Below are 16828 nucleotides of genomic sequence, written 5' to 3' on the forward strand. Positions count from 1 at the left end.
ACAAAGACGAGCAAAACCAATCAAGCCTTATAAACAAAGAGGGAAAACATTATTGCACGACATATTTACAACATTACAACATACAAGTAAATGGACTGCATTTATATAGCGCTTTTATCCAAAACACTTTACAATTGATGTTTCGCATTCACCAGAGCAATTAGGGGTCAGGTGTCTTGCTCAGGGACACTTCGACATGCCCAGGGTTGGAGATCGAACCGGCTACCCTCCGACTGCCAGACAAGCACTCTTACCTCCTGAGCTATGTCTCCCCCTTAATTTCATGAAACTTGATTGGCTCCTAAGGTAATGCCCGCATGCCTCTATGACGCCATACCCATTTCAGAAACGTTGCCTGTATTTCGGGATACGCTATCTCCCCCTCGGCCCGAGCCCTGCCCCGTACCTTTCATCTTTATGTGCAGTTCCCCCAGCAGAATCTCCAGCTCTCCCTCCATGACACACATGTCCTGAAAAGCACAGGGGGTTTGGGGACGGATTACCCCTCTTTCTCACGGCACCGTACCTGCTGGCTCTCAGGCGGCAGATGAAACGGAAACAGAGACACTAGGTACCTGCAGACTTTCCATCCCAGGGAGTTTGATGGGAATGCTCAGGTCTGCTCAGGCCAGCAAGCCAGCTAATGTCAGCTTCTGCACCTTCATTATTCTTATTATATATCTTATTATTATTAAATGAATACATCATTACCTACTGTTATTTTACACACCTGACCAGCCCGCACCTACGGGCTGTGCCGACGGTTTGGGGTCCGAGAGTTTGTGTTTGCGCGTCCGTGTGTGTGTGTCCGTGTGTGTGCGTCCGTGTGTGTGCGTGTGTGTGCGTCCGTGTGTGTGTCTTTGTGTGTGTGTGAGAGCATGCCTGCGCGCTTGCATGTGTGAGGAGCCGGTACCTCCAGACTGTGCCAGTGGTTTGGGGTTTGAGAGGGTGTGTGTGTGTGTGTGTGTATGAGGCCTGGGGTGGGTGTGTACGTGTGTGTGTGTGCGTGTGTATGAGGCCTGGAGTGTGTGTGTGTGTGCGTGTGCGCAGTCCATACCTCCAGACTGTGCCGGTGGTTGCGGCTGAGCTCCAGCAGGCTGTCCCTGGACGCCCGTGAGGAGGGGGACAGGGAGAAGGCCCTCTTCATGTTCACCGCTCCCTGGCACAGTCGCCACTGGATGCAGTAGGTCTCATACAGCTCCTCCACCTGCCACAGAAAGAGACTTTAAAGCCTGTCCAACTTCCACACACAACACTGCTTTGATGCCTGGCTGTATTCATATAATAACAGTAAGAAGAAGAAGAAGAAGAAGAAAAAGAAGAAGAAGAAGAAGACGACGACCAGCATTTGAGGAATACAGTCTTAGATGATTTCATTTCATTCACATAGAAAATGTGGCACATCCCAATGCCAATTCATAAAACAAATATTTTACACATGTTAACAGGCTACATGTAGCATGCTACAAGTGGAAAGCAAACAATCAGGAGATCCTATGCTTGTGTTATTCAACACACTGGAGCATTTTATTGGTCTCTGATGGCATGCCAGACCTTTCGAATGAAGGGTCTGTGTCCAGTGTTCCAGTCTCCCATGACCTGTTCTGTCTCACAGAGCTGTTGTGAGAAGGCAGTCAGTGGCATATCATGCCTGTGTTTATTGGTAGAGATCGACACCATTGAATCAGTTACCTTGCTGATGTGGAACTCCAGCCTCCGCATGTACCTCTCCAAAGCTCGGATCTCCTGTTGTCGACGAATCGAAGACAGTCTTTTAGGACTTTCCGTCTTTCGGATGAGACGTTAAACCGAGGTCCTGACTCTCTGTGGTCACTAAAGATCCCATGACACTTATCGCTAAGAGTAGGGGGGTTCCCCGGTGTCCTGGCCAAAATCCCAGATCTGGCTCTCGCAAACTTGCCACTAAAAATCATCCCCAGACTTAATTGGCTAAATAAATGTTCTCTCCCTCTCCACCTTCGCTAATGTGTGGTGAGCGTTCTGGCGCAAATTGGCTGCCGTGCATCACCCAGGTGGGTGCTACACATTGGTGGTGGGTGAGGTGAGTTCCCCTTCACTGTAAAGCACTTTGAGCATTTGGAAAAGTGCTATATAAATGTAATTATTATTATTATTATTATTATTATTAATAATAATAATAATAATAATAATAATAATAATAATAATAATAAGACACATTCCATGGCAACAGCTTTTTGGTAGTGTTTTAACAATCACACATCACAGCTCAGAAAACACAAGCAAACAGAAGACGCTTGGCTTAGATTGAGAGAGAAACAGTTCTAGTTTTTGGTATTTTTCTGAATGTGGAAAGCTTCCATACTGACTAGTGCAGTGCCATACTTTCGCTCCATGTTTAACCACTGATGTGTGTTATTAACTCAATACAGTGTCCCTGTTCTTGAATTCTATACAGTGTTCCGATTTTTAACACCACACTGTGTTCCTGTTCTTTAACTCATACAGCGTTTCTGGTCTTACCTACGTAAATATGCTTTCAGTGTAATTAGCTAGCTATCAGCACAAAGCAGATTCACAGCAGCCAGTGTTCTGAGTGAGAGAATGAACTGAGCATGTGCAGAGAGATGCTGAGTGCCAGGAGAGACAGTTCTGCATGTGAAAAGTAGATATGTGGAAGTGAGCTGAGCGTGTCAGACAGAGGTTTGAGCGAGAAGCTGCGTAAGCTCCTGAGAGAAGAGAAGGCGTAGGGTTATGTAAACACAACTTTCTGTGCCCAAATCGCTCAACTTGTGGCATTAATACAATGTGATGTAAACCCTGAAGTGGGTGTAACCCTTGATGCTTCATTGGCATTGGGAATTTCTTTTCAAGATGTAACCTAGCTGCCCTTAAAATGTGTTTTTGGCTAATGCCTTCACTTTGCTAAACGTAAATATATGTCTAAAACATAATAATAATTTTAAGACTGAAGCAAGACTGCAATGCTTATAGTACATAAGAGAACGTACCTTTTCTAGATCATATAGAAAAGCCTAGAATTGGAGAAAAAGAAAATTGATTTTCAGTCAGCAGTTCAATAGTTGACAGTTTATACACTTATATTTGCTTCAGGGGGTTGCCTTGCAATAGTGAATTAAATAACTATGGTACCAAATGGTAAATGTCATTATTCGGGTTATTCAGATTAACCAGCTTTTCATTGACAAAAATGTGTCCGTCTCCGTCTCGGTTGTATTACACCGGGGTTTCTGTAGTTCACTGTAACATAAACTCAGAGGCATAGATCACCCGCCTCCCAGTTCTGCTTCAACCAGTAGCCCCCTTTAATGGGGGATTTGCGCTGTAGACCTTAAAGCCTTGTGGGTATTTCAGTCTTTGCGTAGCGTGGGTGTTTGGCTTGAGCTGTAGACAGTGGGGAGGCTTTGCCCCCGCTAGCTCAGCGCTAACTCCAGCGTGATTAATGGGAAGCGGGCCGGGGCCCTGCTCTGGATTATCTTACCAGTCTGGAGTTCCTTCTGCTGTCCTTCTGCTGGGAGGAGAGGAAGTCCATCTCCCCCTGATGGCCCTCCAGGTACTCCCTGCAAACACAAGCGCAGATGTGACCGTGAACCCGCGGTCTAACATTTCACCTTGGGCAGTTTGGGTCAGGGCCGTCACCCCCTGATGGTATGTACTGCAAGGGCAGGGTTGTGTTTAACAGCACCCCAAAAGAGCCTTCCACTGTCCGCCCCCCCCCCCCCATCCCATAACCTTCTTCAGTGGAACAAAGCACAGTATTCAGTCTTTGGTCATATTTTGGTCACAAGTTTGCGGGGAAAAAAAAAGTTCTAATTTGTCAACTGTGATAATATATTTTCCCAGACAAGAGAAACATCATGAAATTAAGTTGACACTGCAAACCACATTTTGTGCACTTTTAGAAGTATTGACTGTGCCATAACCACACAAAAGCCACAACATCCATCAATGAAACCAAGAGGAACTTTTGCTTAAATGGTCTTTAGCCAATGAATTAAGCAGTCTCCATTAAGAAAGTTAAGCAAGTGTCAAAGTGTCCATTTAGTGAATAGCCTCTGTTCAGTTTAATTAAGCTGTCTCTGTTAAATCAATTAGACTGTCTCTATTCAGTGAATTAAGCAGACTCAAATAATTAATTAAGCAGTCTCTTAAGCTAGTTTCTTCCATACACTGAATTGACGAGGATATAAAAGAGGTATAGACCATCACCTGAAGTAATGCCCCATCACCCTATTGGCTCCTGCATAAACTTTGAAACAGTATTGCCTCCTGGGAAAATTCTTGGAGGAGTTCGCTGAACCTCATCCCTCCCAATGATAGGGAATGATGCAATGCAAACACAATGCAAGGCTACTGCAGTACCTTTTCGGATGGAACTCCCTGCATCGCATGCATGTAATGGCTCATATCATTCCCGGATTTTTTGCGTTTTTTAACGGGGGTTATTTTATGACCAGGACTTTAGAAAGTGAATGGTGAATTTGAGTGGAATAACCTTGAGAAATGTTTCCTGGCACAATGCTAGATATTCATACTGTAATAGTAAATTCAACATTTTCCCCCAGTGGTTTCCCATATAAGTCCTTTAATATGATACTATTCCTGGAAGTATTGAAGTTTTTATTAAGTTTTTTTCCTGTTACTGTGATAACACAACCACTGTAGATGAACTCGCTCCTTCCTGTTGAGCTGAAGTTTAAGACGGACGATTTCACCTCTGAGCTACATGAAAAGTCCTCTGAAGATATGTAAAAGTTATGAAAAAACACTGCAAGAGTGTTAAGAAAAAAAGACATGTAGTGTATTCATTCTCAGCAAAAAAACACTAAAAGGGATTCAATTGAGGTTTCTAAATTCATTAAAGGATTTATAAAATAGTCATCTTACTGAGCAGAAATGTCAGTCAGTAAAATGTTGATGCCGTGTAGGGGCTATGTAAACTGTGAAATCTATCTGTCTCACTCAGCACAGTTGTTAATGTGAACAAATGATGCATTTACATTGCACATGTTGTTCATGGACGAACGCTGCATCTGCAGCCAGTACAGTGAGGCAGTATGAGCATGCCAAACAGTTGTTATTAACCAAGCTTGTACTTAACCTCATTCATTTTTATGGTACAGTTCATTACAAAGAACTGTAGCCAAATGTGATTCACAGATGATAAACTAACAACCATGAAGGACTAGCTATGTCCTCAGCACACAGAGAGAATTAAAGAGGGAGGCAGTAATGGAAGAGCAGTGTTCAGTCCTCACTGCACAGAGAGAATTAAAGAGAGAGACAGTACTGGAAGAGCAGTGTTCAGCGAGCAGTGTTCAGTCCTCCCTGCACAGAGAGAATGAAAGAGGGAGGCAGTAATGGAAGAGCAGTGTTCAGTCTTCACTGCACAGAGAGAATGAAAGAGGGAGGCAGTAATGGAAGAGCAGTGTTCAGCGAGCAGTGTTCAGTCCTCACTGCACAGAGAGAAGGAAAGAGGGAGGCAGTAATGGAAGAGCAGTGTTCAGCGAGCAGTGTTCAGTCCTCACTGCACAGAGAGAATTAAAGAGAGAGACAGTATTGGAAGAGCAGTGTTCAGTTTTCACTGCACAGAGAGAAGTAAAGAGGGAGGCAGTAATGGAAGAGCAGTGTTCAGTGAGCAGTGTTCAGTCCTCACTGCACACAGAGAATGAAAGAGGGAGGCAGTAATGGAAGAGCAGTGTTCAGCGAGCAGTGTTCAGTCCTCACTGCAGAGAGAGAATGAAAGAGGGAGGCAGTAATGGAAGAGCAGTGTTCAGCAAGCAGTGTTCAGTCCTCCCTGCAGAGAGAGAATGAAAGAGGGAGGCAGTAATGGAAGAGCAGTGTTCAGTTCTGGAGATGTGTTGAGAGGCTCTGGTAAGGCAGAAGGCACTTACTTGAGCCCCTTGCGCAGGGCCTGGAATATTTTGTCCACCTGCTCGGGCTGCGGGCCCCACAGGGTGCTGCCCACCCGGCCCGTGGAGTGAGGGATTCTGGAACTTTTCCGGGCCGTGCCTTTGGACCGCAGCGAGCTTCTCACCGAGGAGACCCTGCGGAGAAACAGAGTTAGATACGGCTGACAAAGAGAAGAACAAGATGGAATGTAAAACTACTACACGCGGAAGACTTCATTTTTAAAGAGTCAATAGATTCACATCCTCCAACACCAACTGGGCAACAGAGGACTTTCTGAAGCTAATTGTGCAGCAAAAAAAAGTTACAGTATGTCAATAACCTCAGTTAATAATTTGGTTACCATAGCAGTGTGCAAACTTAACTGAGGAAGACCAGCGTAAGGAAGAGTGCAGGCTTTTTTTCTAGCCCAGCATGGATGACACCAGATTCACCTAGTGAACGAATCATGGCCTACAGTCACAGCCTTGAGTCGCAGAATCATGGTCCCTTAGTGATGGGCTAATTTAGGACAAAGCCGTGCCACCCCTTCTCCGATAAGATTAGGCACTGCTGGTTTGGAGACTAGCACCCTTGCATATGTAAACTCCTCAGCTGGTCCATAATTGCATAATTAGTCATGGTCCGTTGACTGCTCATCACGGATTACTGCAGTTTGAGTACCTACAGTGACACCTAGAGGATAAGGAATGACCTACAAGTTAAATATTTCTCAGGTCGCATTTTCAGCGAAAACCGAGGTCCTAGTCATTTGCTTTCGATAGCTTTCTGTATGGAGGGAGATCACGTTGTTGATTGCATTGTGTGTTTGCGCTCAGTACAGGGACAGATACACTGTGGCATGTGGAATTTATATGAATTCCAATAAGCCACTCGGCCTGTCCTATCAGATAGGGACAACTGAGCTGCACTTTACCTGTTAAGTTCACGAAGTTGTACAGAATAATGGGATATACAGAGGCTGTCACATGCAGCACATTAGATGCATAGGTTACATCAGAGAGGAAAGGATGGGGCAGAGAGTGCCACAGGAACTACAAGATTATGCAGAGCAAGTGACTCCCTGCTTTGAATGGGAATCGATTAGATTTTTTTTCAGCCTTGTCACAAATGAGCAATTTTGCTTGCTGACTAAATACTGTCAGTCATCGTTTTTGAATAGCTGCTTAGTAATGTCAGTACAGTATGTATTCTGATAGATATTCTGATGAAAATACAGATGAAAACACTGGCCCATTCATTGGTAGTGTAGGCAAATGTGACAGTATGAACAAATTCATGAAGTTCTTTTCATTAGACATGGTAACTTCCTAAAACAAATGTCCCATTTTTTTTGCTTGAGGAAACATCACCTCGCTTGTATAATATGTAATTTATTTTTTACAGGATTTTATTATTTTCTTGTATGCATTTCCATAAAAATATTTTCTTCACTGCCTGAACATTACTGATCGGTTATGCAAAAATCAATGCCTCTCGGGTATTAAGGGGGACCAGAAAATGCCAGTGAGAAGTGTTGCAGTGTGAATTAATGATGTCATCAGATACCGCATTCTGTTCGCTTGTGAGTTGCACTTGTCAAACTAGCTGAGCAACAGTATCTACTGCTCCTTTCAGAGAGCTATGTACTGAACAGCAGGAACTACAAAAAGAAAATTTGAACCTATCAAATTTTCCAAAAAAAAAAAAAAAGAAATAATTTTTAAAATCTGTAAAATTAAACAGATTATGCTAAAAAAAAAAAAAGTCACAGTCTACCAGTTCCAGGGCTTTTGTGAACACCTGTCACGTTTGTGCTTAAATGTCTTCGCAATCATAAATTTTTTTCAGTATTTTCAAACTTTATGTCATTACCTTGCTACGGTGCCAACAGTCTAATATACAGATTTTCTAAGAATGCATTTCAACCACAAAAAGTATCTCAGTTACCACACTGTTTCTCAGGCTCAGATATCAGCAGAATGAGTCTGTTTTTCAGTATGAACTGCTCAGGGTCAGGATGTAAATAAGAATCCCTGTCAACCTCCTTCTTAACCCCCTATAACTGTTTACACAGTGGAGAGTTTCAATAGTACCTGTTAATCAAAATGCTGTGAATACGAAGATGCCTGGCTGCCAACCAGCAGAAGGAATCTTGGGAAACTCGCAGTCTTAGTGAGTGTATGTATACAATGTTAGTGGGATCTCCTTCCTTATATAGACCATAGGGGCAATGATTATAATGTCACAGTAGGTTTCTCTTCTGTTATGTTATTTCAGTGAATTTTCTTGCATAGACCCGCCATCCTGTTACCAACAATATCACATTTTAATCTTCTGTCACGTGCGTTCTTTGGGCAATACCGTGCACGTTTTTTTTCCCTGTTATTTTTTAAAGCAGAGGATAAAGAGAGAAAATGACAGCTGCACCCGAGGAACCAATATTATAAAATAATATAAAAACAACGCACACGGTCAAGAATCCTGTTACAAGAATGTATGAATTATTAGCACATTTGTTTGTGTTTTAATGCCCCCAACCAAGCCAGGGTCTTCTTGGTGAACTCTTATCCTCAGTTTGCTTTCCAGCCCTGGAAAAACAAAGGGATAAAGCTTTATGTCGTGTTTTTCAAAAGACTTAAATCATTTGTCTGCTTTTATTTAAGCCCAGCTCCGGAATAGCGTTGCAGTTTGGCCCACTCCCATAATTCTTTGCAGTGCGGTTGCAAGGCGTTTACATGCTTGAAACAAGAATACATGGACAAAATGTTTAATGTGGAGTTAACCCTTGTGTTCAGTTTGGGTCAAATTAACCACATTTTAAACTTTTAGAGAAAGAAACTTTTGAGAGATATATTTCATAACCAGTGACTACACCAGCGTAAATTTGGTTCTTGTTTTGCGTTTCTATTTGTTGGTCATCATTTGCTTCATGTATTTTGCTTTTATGGTTTCTTTGAATTTAGGATAAAGATGAGCAATAATTCAGAATGCCAGTTCAAAACAATAAATATCAATTATCTTTTGCATGAAAATCTTGTTCCATTTAAAATTTTCACAGAAAAACATGATTTATGCCCCATGCCCCCACATCTTCATTACAAAAGAAGGCATTTCATTGTCAAATGTGATCTAGCAGAGGTACTGGCTACCATATATTGTTTATATTGTTTGGACATCAGATATATATTGAGTATTTTTGCATTTCATTTCTGCATTGCTTTTAAAATCCCAGTAATGTCTGTGGTATATTTGATCCAGACTAATAGTTTCACAGGTGCTAATAAGCACAGTAACAATACACAAAGTGCTAACAGTAAAATTGTGAAGATTGAAAAAAATGGGTGGAGCTAGTTGGGTGATCCTGTTAAGGCTCTGTTCTAGTATGGGGATGGTCCCCAAACTGAAGACCAATTTAGCAAAATGTCAGAGACGAATCACTAACGATACCTGTTCTGCTCAAAGTGATATAACTTTAAATAATGCAAGCCTAATAAATCGAGACTCAACATTTTAGCCACAAGTAGATTAGAGAAATGTTATCAAAGCTTAACAGTAGGCATGTTGCCTTTTTTGGTTTGGCTTGGCTAACACTGCAGTCTGGACAATTGATAAATAACTAATAACTAAGTTAGCTAGCTAGCTAGCTAGCTACCTAACGTTACCATCTAGTGTTAGCTAATCTCCAACTCAAGGTCACGGTCTTGAAAGCCTGTTAGCCTGTGCCATACAGCCACTACAGATGATTCAGAACACTGCTGCCCTGTTTGTCTTCAACCTTCCCAAAGTTCTCGCATGTCACTCCCCTACTGAGGTCACTCCACCGGCTATTAAATTCAGTTCAGTTTTATTTGTGTAGTGCTTTTTACAGAGAACTGCCACAGACACAGCAGCTCTTCTGTCTCACACTGCTGGCTGCAGGCTGCTTGCTCCACATGCAGGAAGAGAGTCTGGCCGCATTCAGATTTTCCACAGCGTAATGGAACTACATCACGAAACTCCCAGCCCATTTCTCCAGAGAAAATTGCCAAAAGTCAATGAACTGACACAAGACTTTGAGTGATTAGTAAACCCCCCCCCCCCCACCCCCACCTCTTCTCCATTCCAGGAAGCACATTCCTGTGTGTTGCCCCAGAGTTCAAAACATGTGGTTTTCCCCCCTTTCTACCGTGCTCAAAGCACAGACACCGGGCTGACGAACCCCTCGTGTGGCACAGATTCTCTCTAGGTCGCCTCTTATCCCCCAGACGGTCCTTCGGAACGTTCTGTTTCTTTCTGTTAACAAGCATCTGTCTTTAGTGATGAAATGTACTTCCTGTGAACTTGGAGATGCTTGGTGACAGCCTCTCGAATAGGACAGTGTGAATTCCATTGGCTGTTTTTCAGTACATCACAATATAACCATTCGGCTTGATGGGAGCAAAATCACTGTTTTCTTGCAACAAATTCTGTGGTGTATGAAATGCCCTTCTGAAAAGTAATCAAGCCTTTCTGTTTCCAGAATTATACCCAGATTAAATGTAATCCTGAAAAGAGAAAGAGAAAACACCATAGACGTGCACCGTGCGTCTCGTGCATCAGTGATGTAGCTGCATGAAGAATTGAGCCCTTCATGCTCCACTGGGTTTCCCTTTCAGAACGGAACACGGCCGAATCTATCGCAGCAGCTTCGACTGAACACATACTATATGTCATGGAGCATATCGAAGGGAAAATGTTTTTGCATTGCATTGTAAACGTCCGTAGTTGCGGCATGGGGACAGAAGACTGAGCAGCCGCACACGCCATCCAGTACGGAACTGAGCGTCTGCGTCACTGCGTCTGTGTGTGCCCAGAGAGCACAATCAGCAGGCTGAAAGAGAAGCTCTAATATGAGCACAAACGTGATGTCATATTTGTGCAATGTCTGTCAATGAAGAATAGCATGATGGGAGCTGGAATGCTTTCAGCGCTATCGTGCTTCGTTTCCTCTGAGCGGAAACAGAAGCCGTGGGGAAGAGAAAGAGGGAACGATGCAAACGATTAAATATTCAACAATATAAAGGAATACAAAATATGAAATGTGTATGGGCCAATAAAAATCGTATACCTTCACTTTGATCTGTCCCTTTCCTAACAGCTGTGCATCGTGCTACTGTGTTTTTGGCGTCACAGTCTAGGATATTTCACGAGATATATTGGAACAATTTTAAGTGAAGGAAATATTTCCGTATATCACTACACTTCTAACAAATGTTTGTCCAGACTTTTTAACAAAAATTAATATAAGTGCCAGATCAGGCTGTTTCTTCATTTATGGACTCAAGTGAAAGAATAACTAAATAAACTGTAGAGCTACATTTTGTCATAATGCAGAAATATGTTCCCAGCTGCAGAACCCTATTCCAGTCAGTTGTAAGACTCTGTGTTACACTTGATTTTCTTTTGTCTGTAATTGTACTAAAAGACATGAATCTTCTACTGTAAGCAAGCTTTCAAAACTAAGAATTACAAGAGAGCATGCAAGCCTGAGATCCAAAAAAAGAAAAAAAAAAAGATCCCTGTATAGAATATCATTCCTGTAATTCCTGGAAAGAGAGCAGTCCAGAGCCATTAAATATATCACCCGAGGTGTATATGTTACGCACCGTCCACAGAGAGTAAACAAAGGACTGCTAGTCGTTCGGCAGAAAGATGTGCTGCCAGACAGCGGATAATGAATGTGACAGCACGCAGAACCAAAACAACAGACACAGATTTTAGTCCATGCCATTAAAGAATCAGCCATCTTGGCATTCATAGCCCAGGATGTATTTTGTTTTACACTTGAGAAGGATAGCGATTGCAAGCGATAACTTAATTTTCATGGAGTACAGAGGAGCTGTAATGTCATTGTGAAACTGTGAACTCTCTGGGCCCAACGCATAGTACTGGAAATTCCCAACATATTTGTTTATTAATGAATGCTTCATTTTTCCAGTGCAGGCCATATTACAGTACTGAAGCAATGGAGTCTCTCAGGACTGGGATATTCCCTCTACTGGTTCACCAACATTGCTTTCAGTCTCTTCCCCGGAACTCTGTCCAGACCCATTTTTCTTCATCTGTTCACCACTATAGGCCACTGTTGCATGACTACAATAATTCTTAGTTTCATTCCAAACAGCTCTGGAACAAAATGAATTCATCTGGTCAATACATTTAGGTTAGAGAAGACATAGCAATTCAGTAATGTGGCCATTTTTAATAATAGCACTCCCGAGTTTGCTCAAGCAAAGACCTCTTAAATAAATTGTGTACTATCAGTTTTTTCTCTTCATTGATAAAAAGTTCTCACATGTTTTCAGTTTAGAGAAATGATGTGACAGTCTGTCTTGAAAATAAAGTTTTTTCCAGCTGAAAGAATGGGATTGGTGAGGTTTGGACTGAACAGAAACAAACCAACTTTAACCAGTTACTTTTGCATCTGAAAGAACAAAACTAATAACTCATAAAATAATTAGTCTCAAAATAATAAATAATTATCATAACATATCCTTATTTTTCACATAATTGATTATTATTGACTGACAACTGCATTGTTCTGGGTATATAAATAAATGCAAGAGTGCCTCATCAGCAAACAGCAGGAACTCTGCCTGTCTTACTGGCTTATAGTCAATCAGTTAAAGGAGGGGAGACATCTTTGTATATTTTTGTGCATCTCTGAGCCATTCTGGGGAAATGGGTTACACATTATTCAGTTGCACAAGCAGAAACACATGGCAGTCAATCCGTAAAAGGCAGAACCAAAATGGAGTTGTCACAGTACAAATTGCGTCTCGTTAATAATCTCATTCTGAATCTCTGAGAATCTCACGGAAAAAATCTCAGAGGACATGAGAAGTGTGTCAGAAAAACCATCATGTGAACCGCATGACGCAATACTCTGCTGCCCAAAGCACATCTGTTTCTAATAAACCCTCTCTGATTGCAGTGAATTAGGGAGATCGTACAGTATTAAAAGACGTTCATCTAAACATTTATGCTAGACTGTAATGTGGATCCTTAAGTATCAGTCAGCACCTTACAACCGAGCTTCAGCTGGTGAATTAGCCTGCAGTTAAAGGCTTTTTCAGGAGGGTGTCTAGACGGGGCGGGTCCTGGGCTCTGGACAACGTGAGCGGGGGAACATGTCACTGAACAGCTCAGCTGAACATGCTTTAGAAGAGCAGCACCATCCCCATGGTAACGTGCGGAGTGACAGCTATAGCACTACAGCTTTCCTGAAAAAGTAAGCATTTCAATAACAAGCATTTCAGCTGCAAGTGTGTCCGCGAGGATGACGTCATGCCAACAGTAACACATTCAAAGCATGTAGGTTTGAGTAGTTGCCATGGCGGTGGTGTGTAGGTTTGAGCTGTTGCTATGACAGCAGTGTGTAGGCCTCAGTGGTTACCATGGCTGTAGTATGGTGGTTTGAGCGGTTGCCATGGCAGTAATGCGAGGGCCTGAGCGTTCTCTGAGGCAGAGGTGTGCACGTTTGAGCGGTTGCCATGGCAGCGGTGTGCGCGTTTGAATGGTTGCCGTGGCAGCGGGGTGTAGGTTAAAGCGGTTGCCGTGGCAGACTCACCGGCGGTGGCTGTTCAGCGAGCTGAATCCTGTGAGGGAGCGGCTCCTCCGCATCGCGCCGCTGTCCGACGGGTATTCGAACCGCAGCTTCACCGACATCCCCCTGCTCCTGTCAGAACAGCACCATTCACACACACACACACACACACACATACACACACACAAACACAAACACACACAGTTGTGGGTCAGCTGCACCATCTTCCCCTTCCGCCCGACTTACAGCCCTCTCACCCTAGCTCACCTCTGACCTTCCAGAATGTCCATTTTTTCTCTCTCTCTCCCCCTTTGTCTCTCTCTCTCTCTCTCTAAACGTCAATTTCAGTTTGCTTTATAGTGTTACAGTGGTGACGTATTTTTGTAGGCTAATCTGGATGTTTCTTCCACCATGGGTTTGAAATCCCTACGGGAAAAAAGCAATGGATATCTGATGAGGGAACCCATGGCTCAAAAATGCGAACTTACTTTTATAATACGCAGAAACATGCAAACAATATATACAACATACAACAAGTATGGCCTACAACACTAATAATAATAATAATAATCATTATTATCATCATCATCATCATCATCATCATAATTTCTACAACAATAATAATAATAATAATAATAATAATAATCACATCATGTAAAATAACTATTAACATTAATTAAGGTATGAAGAACATAACAAAAATGATAATATATTTGTCATAATATAAACAAATACGCATATATATACGTATAGGTTTAAAAAAACTAATTATGGTACAGTAAGTTAACTTTTTAAGATAGGTCAACAAATAACAATAATAAACTAATCAATTTTTCAAATATAATTACATATAGAGTGTTCGCTTTTTGTCCCTCATCTTGTGGCATGTGGCTACATATTTGGCTGCCTGTGGGGCTGTAGGCCTTTCTCCTAATATTATAGATATATAGATTTTGTTCTCCCTCTCTCTCTTGACCCCCCCCCCCCCCTCCACCCCACTTGTTAAAGCACAGGGGAGTGTTTCTGTAGGTAGCTGATCTTGGCTCAGGTGTGGGCAGATTTCAAATGCAGAAGCCTCCGACCTCCCACAAACTGTAACTCACGTCCTGTTTTTCATGGAGGAAGAAAGCTGCCCAGAACTGTCAGGACCACAGAAATCCACCCTAAGCACTCCGTGATCCATAACACTGGAACAGCCATACAGGCTCATCCTATTCCATCATTCCAGTGTGTGGACAAGACCCACAGTCTGGTATCTATTAAGGTTCTGTTCCAGAATGTGGATGGGCCCCACAGTCTAGAATTTGTTAAGGGTATGTTCCAGTGTGTGGATTGGCCCCATGGTCAGGTATCTGTTTAATGCTCTGTTCTAGTGTAAGGATGGGCCCCAGAGTCTGGTATCTGTTAAGGCTCTGTTCCAGTGTGTGGATGGGCCCCATGGTCTGGTATCTGTTAAGGCACTGTACTAGTATGTGGATGGGCCCCATGGTTGACTGTGATTGTATGAGAGAGCGACATTCAACTGGCTCTAGTGTTGCCCAGGGATGGGATGGGTTTCAGTTAGTGGGTATGACACAGCGTCTCATCATGTATTAGCGACCCCTGCGGGTCGATCAGTCCACCTGCGGAGCTGCACGTGAAGTGTCTTCCTCAGACTCATGTCTGCGAGAGTCAAACTTTTAAACTGTGGTTTGATAAGCTCACATTACATGCTTCAGAGTGCAGCTCCTGATTGGCTGTGTTCTCTCAATCTGATAATGGAGGTTATAGCAATGAGTGCTGATCAACATGAGACAATTATGAGACAAAAATGTCTGCTTTTCCACTGTAAGTGCTGACAGCTACTGTAATACAAGTTTTTAAAGCAGACATTGCATTTCTGTGTTTCCAGGTTAAAGTTACTCAAGGACCATCATAATTCAACACAATTTTAATATTCACAAGCTATATCTCCAGGACTAGATTGAGTCAGATGTACTAAGCGAGAATTCCTTCTTGTGTATTTAGATAAGTTATTTTCAGCAATAAACCAAAGGTATCCGTTAACAGTTCCGTAGATAAATGATATGAATGCAGCCAGCGTAGCGTGGTGGCTCAGCAGATCTGAAGTGTTTGTGTTTTGTGTGTTCAGATGGAGGAAGAGAATCCGTAAATGTTTGTATCTTCAGCCAAACAGCTGCATGGTGGAAAAGTCATTACCTCAACTTTTCACATTAGGACCCTTAAGTACACATGTCATTAGAGGCAATACACCCGTAAATATATTAAGAGGTCTGTGACATGACCTACGTATGTATGGAATAATGAAAACTACAAACCATATATGAATGTAAAGTAACTAATAAGCAGTAGGGCTAACCTACATCTTCAGAACAGCTTCAGTCCTTCTTGGAACGCTGTCATAGAAGCTCTGGAGGGTGTGTAGTGGGATACTGGAGCATTATTCAAGAAGGAAAACCTCCTGTTCTTTGAGGGACGAAAGAGGTGCACAGTAAATGTAGCTTGAAGTCCGTGCTCCAGAACTTTCCAAAAACTTTCAATGAAGTTTAGATCTGGTGATTGTGGAGGCCATAGGTGGCATTTGACTTCATCCCGCTGTTCATAATGCCTCCTCTGAATTTGTTTAGCTGCATTTATGGGGGCATTAGTATCTTAGTGACATCATAAGGGAACAATGTTTTCATCAAAGAGTGCGCCTGCACATGTAAAATGGCTTCATGATTCTTGGCTGCTATATGACCATGCAAAGCAATCATCAGACCCAATGACAACCACGGGATTGCTATCGAGCACATCCACCACCACGTTTAACAGTTGGATACAGACATTGCGGGTTTAAGGCTATCTTTGGCTTTCTCCATGCGAGGTAGGAAAAATAATAAAAGGCTATTTTGCATTTTGCATGTTCAGGAGTTCAGGTTTTGTGCTCCTTCATGCATGAGCCTTGGATAAAAGTGGTTTCAGAATGGCCTCCCTGTTATAAGTATCAGGTTTGTCATGGTCACGATGCACACTTTTTGTTGAGACTCAATCATAAAGGTTTTGATTCAGTTCTGTGGTCATTTTTGTGGCTGTTGTTTTGGTTTTATTGTTTTGCAGCTATCCTGTTAAGCATTCGTTTAGTAGTTCATGTTCATATATCATATGAACTTGAACGAATCATATATCATTTTCCACACTGTTCCACTTGTCCCATTAAATAATTCAGCAGTTTTGTGACTGATTCACCTGCAATTCAGGCACCAACTCTTTGGCCTCTTTGGACCGCTGTTGTTTTCCTTATGTTGCTGTGGAAGTTCACATATCAAAGACTTGTTTTATAGCTGACACACTCATTGAGCTTAATCTGACTCAGTTGTGTAGCTGCCTTTG

General features: G+C 42.4%; 1 protein-coding gene across 5 annotated transcripts in view; it reads right to left on the reverse strand.

Annotated features, from left to right (window-relative positions):
- Positions 1-16828, reverse strand: part of ripor3 (RIPOR family member 3) — a 56209-nt gene that overhangs the window by 18649 nt on the left and 20732 nt on the right. For 3 of the 5 annotated variants that reach the window (XM_064306119.1, XM_064306120.1, XM_064306121.1), the window contains 9 exons: positions 13850-13882; positions 13481-13588; positions 5895-6047; positions 3482-3560; positions 2991-3014; positions 1693-1746; positions 1058-1207; positions 407-470; positions 1-26 (listed from right to left, as the gene is read on the reverse strand). The exon at positions 1-26 is cut by the window's left edge and continues 18 nt beyond it. In XM_064306119.1, coding sequence (XP_064162189.1) covers positions 1-26; positions 407-470; positions 1058-1207; positions 1693-1746; positions 2991-3014; positions 3482-3560; positions 5895-6047; positions 13481-13588; positions 13850-13869 — 678 coding nt within the window. In that variant the 5' untranslated portion in view covers positions 13870-13882. Of the gene's footprint in view, positions 27-406; positions 471-1057; positions 1208-1692; positions 1747-2990; positions 3015-3481; positions 3561-5894; positions 6048-13480; positions 13589-13849; positions 13883-16828 lie in introns of those variants that run through there. The other 2 variants (XM_064306122.1, XM_064306123.1) reach the window with 2 other exon arrangements.

The sequence above is a fragment of the Anguilla rostrata genome, chromosome 13 (assembly GCF_018555375.3).
Source record: "Anguilla rostrata isolate EN2019 chromosome 13, ASM1855537v3, whole genome shotgun sequence".
In the NCBI taxonomy this organism is placed as follows: domain Eukaryota; kingdom Metazoa; phylum Chordata; class Actinopteri; order Anguilliformes; family Anguillidae; genus Anguilla; species Anguilla rostrata.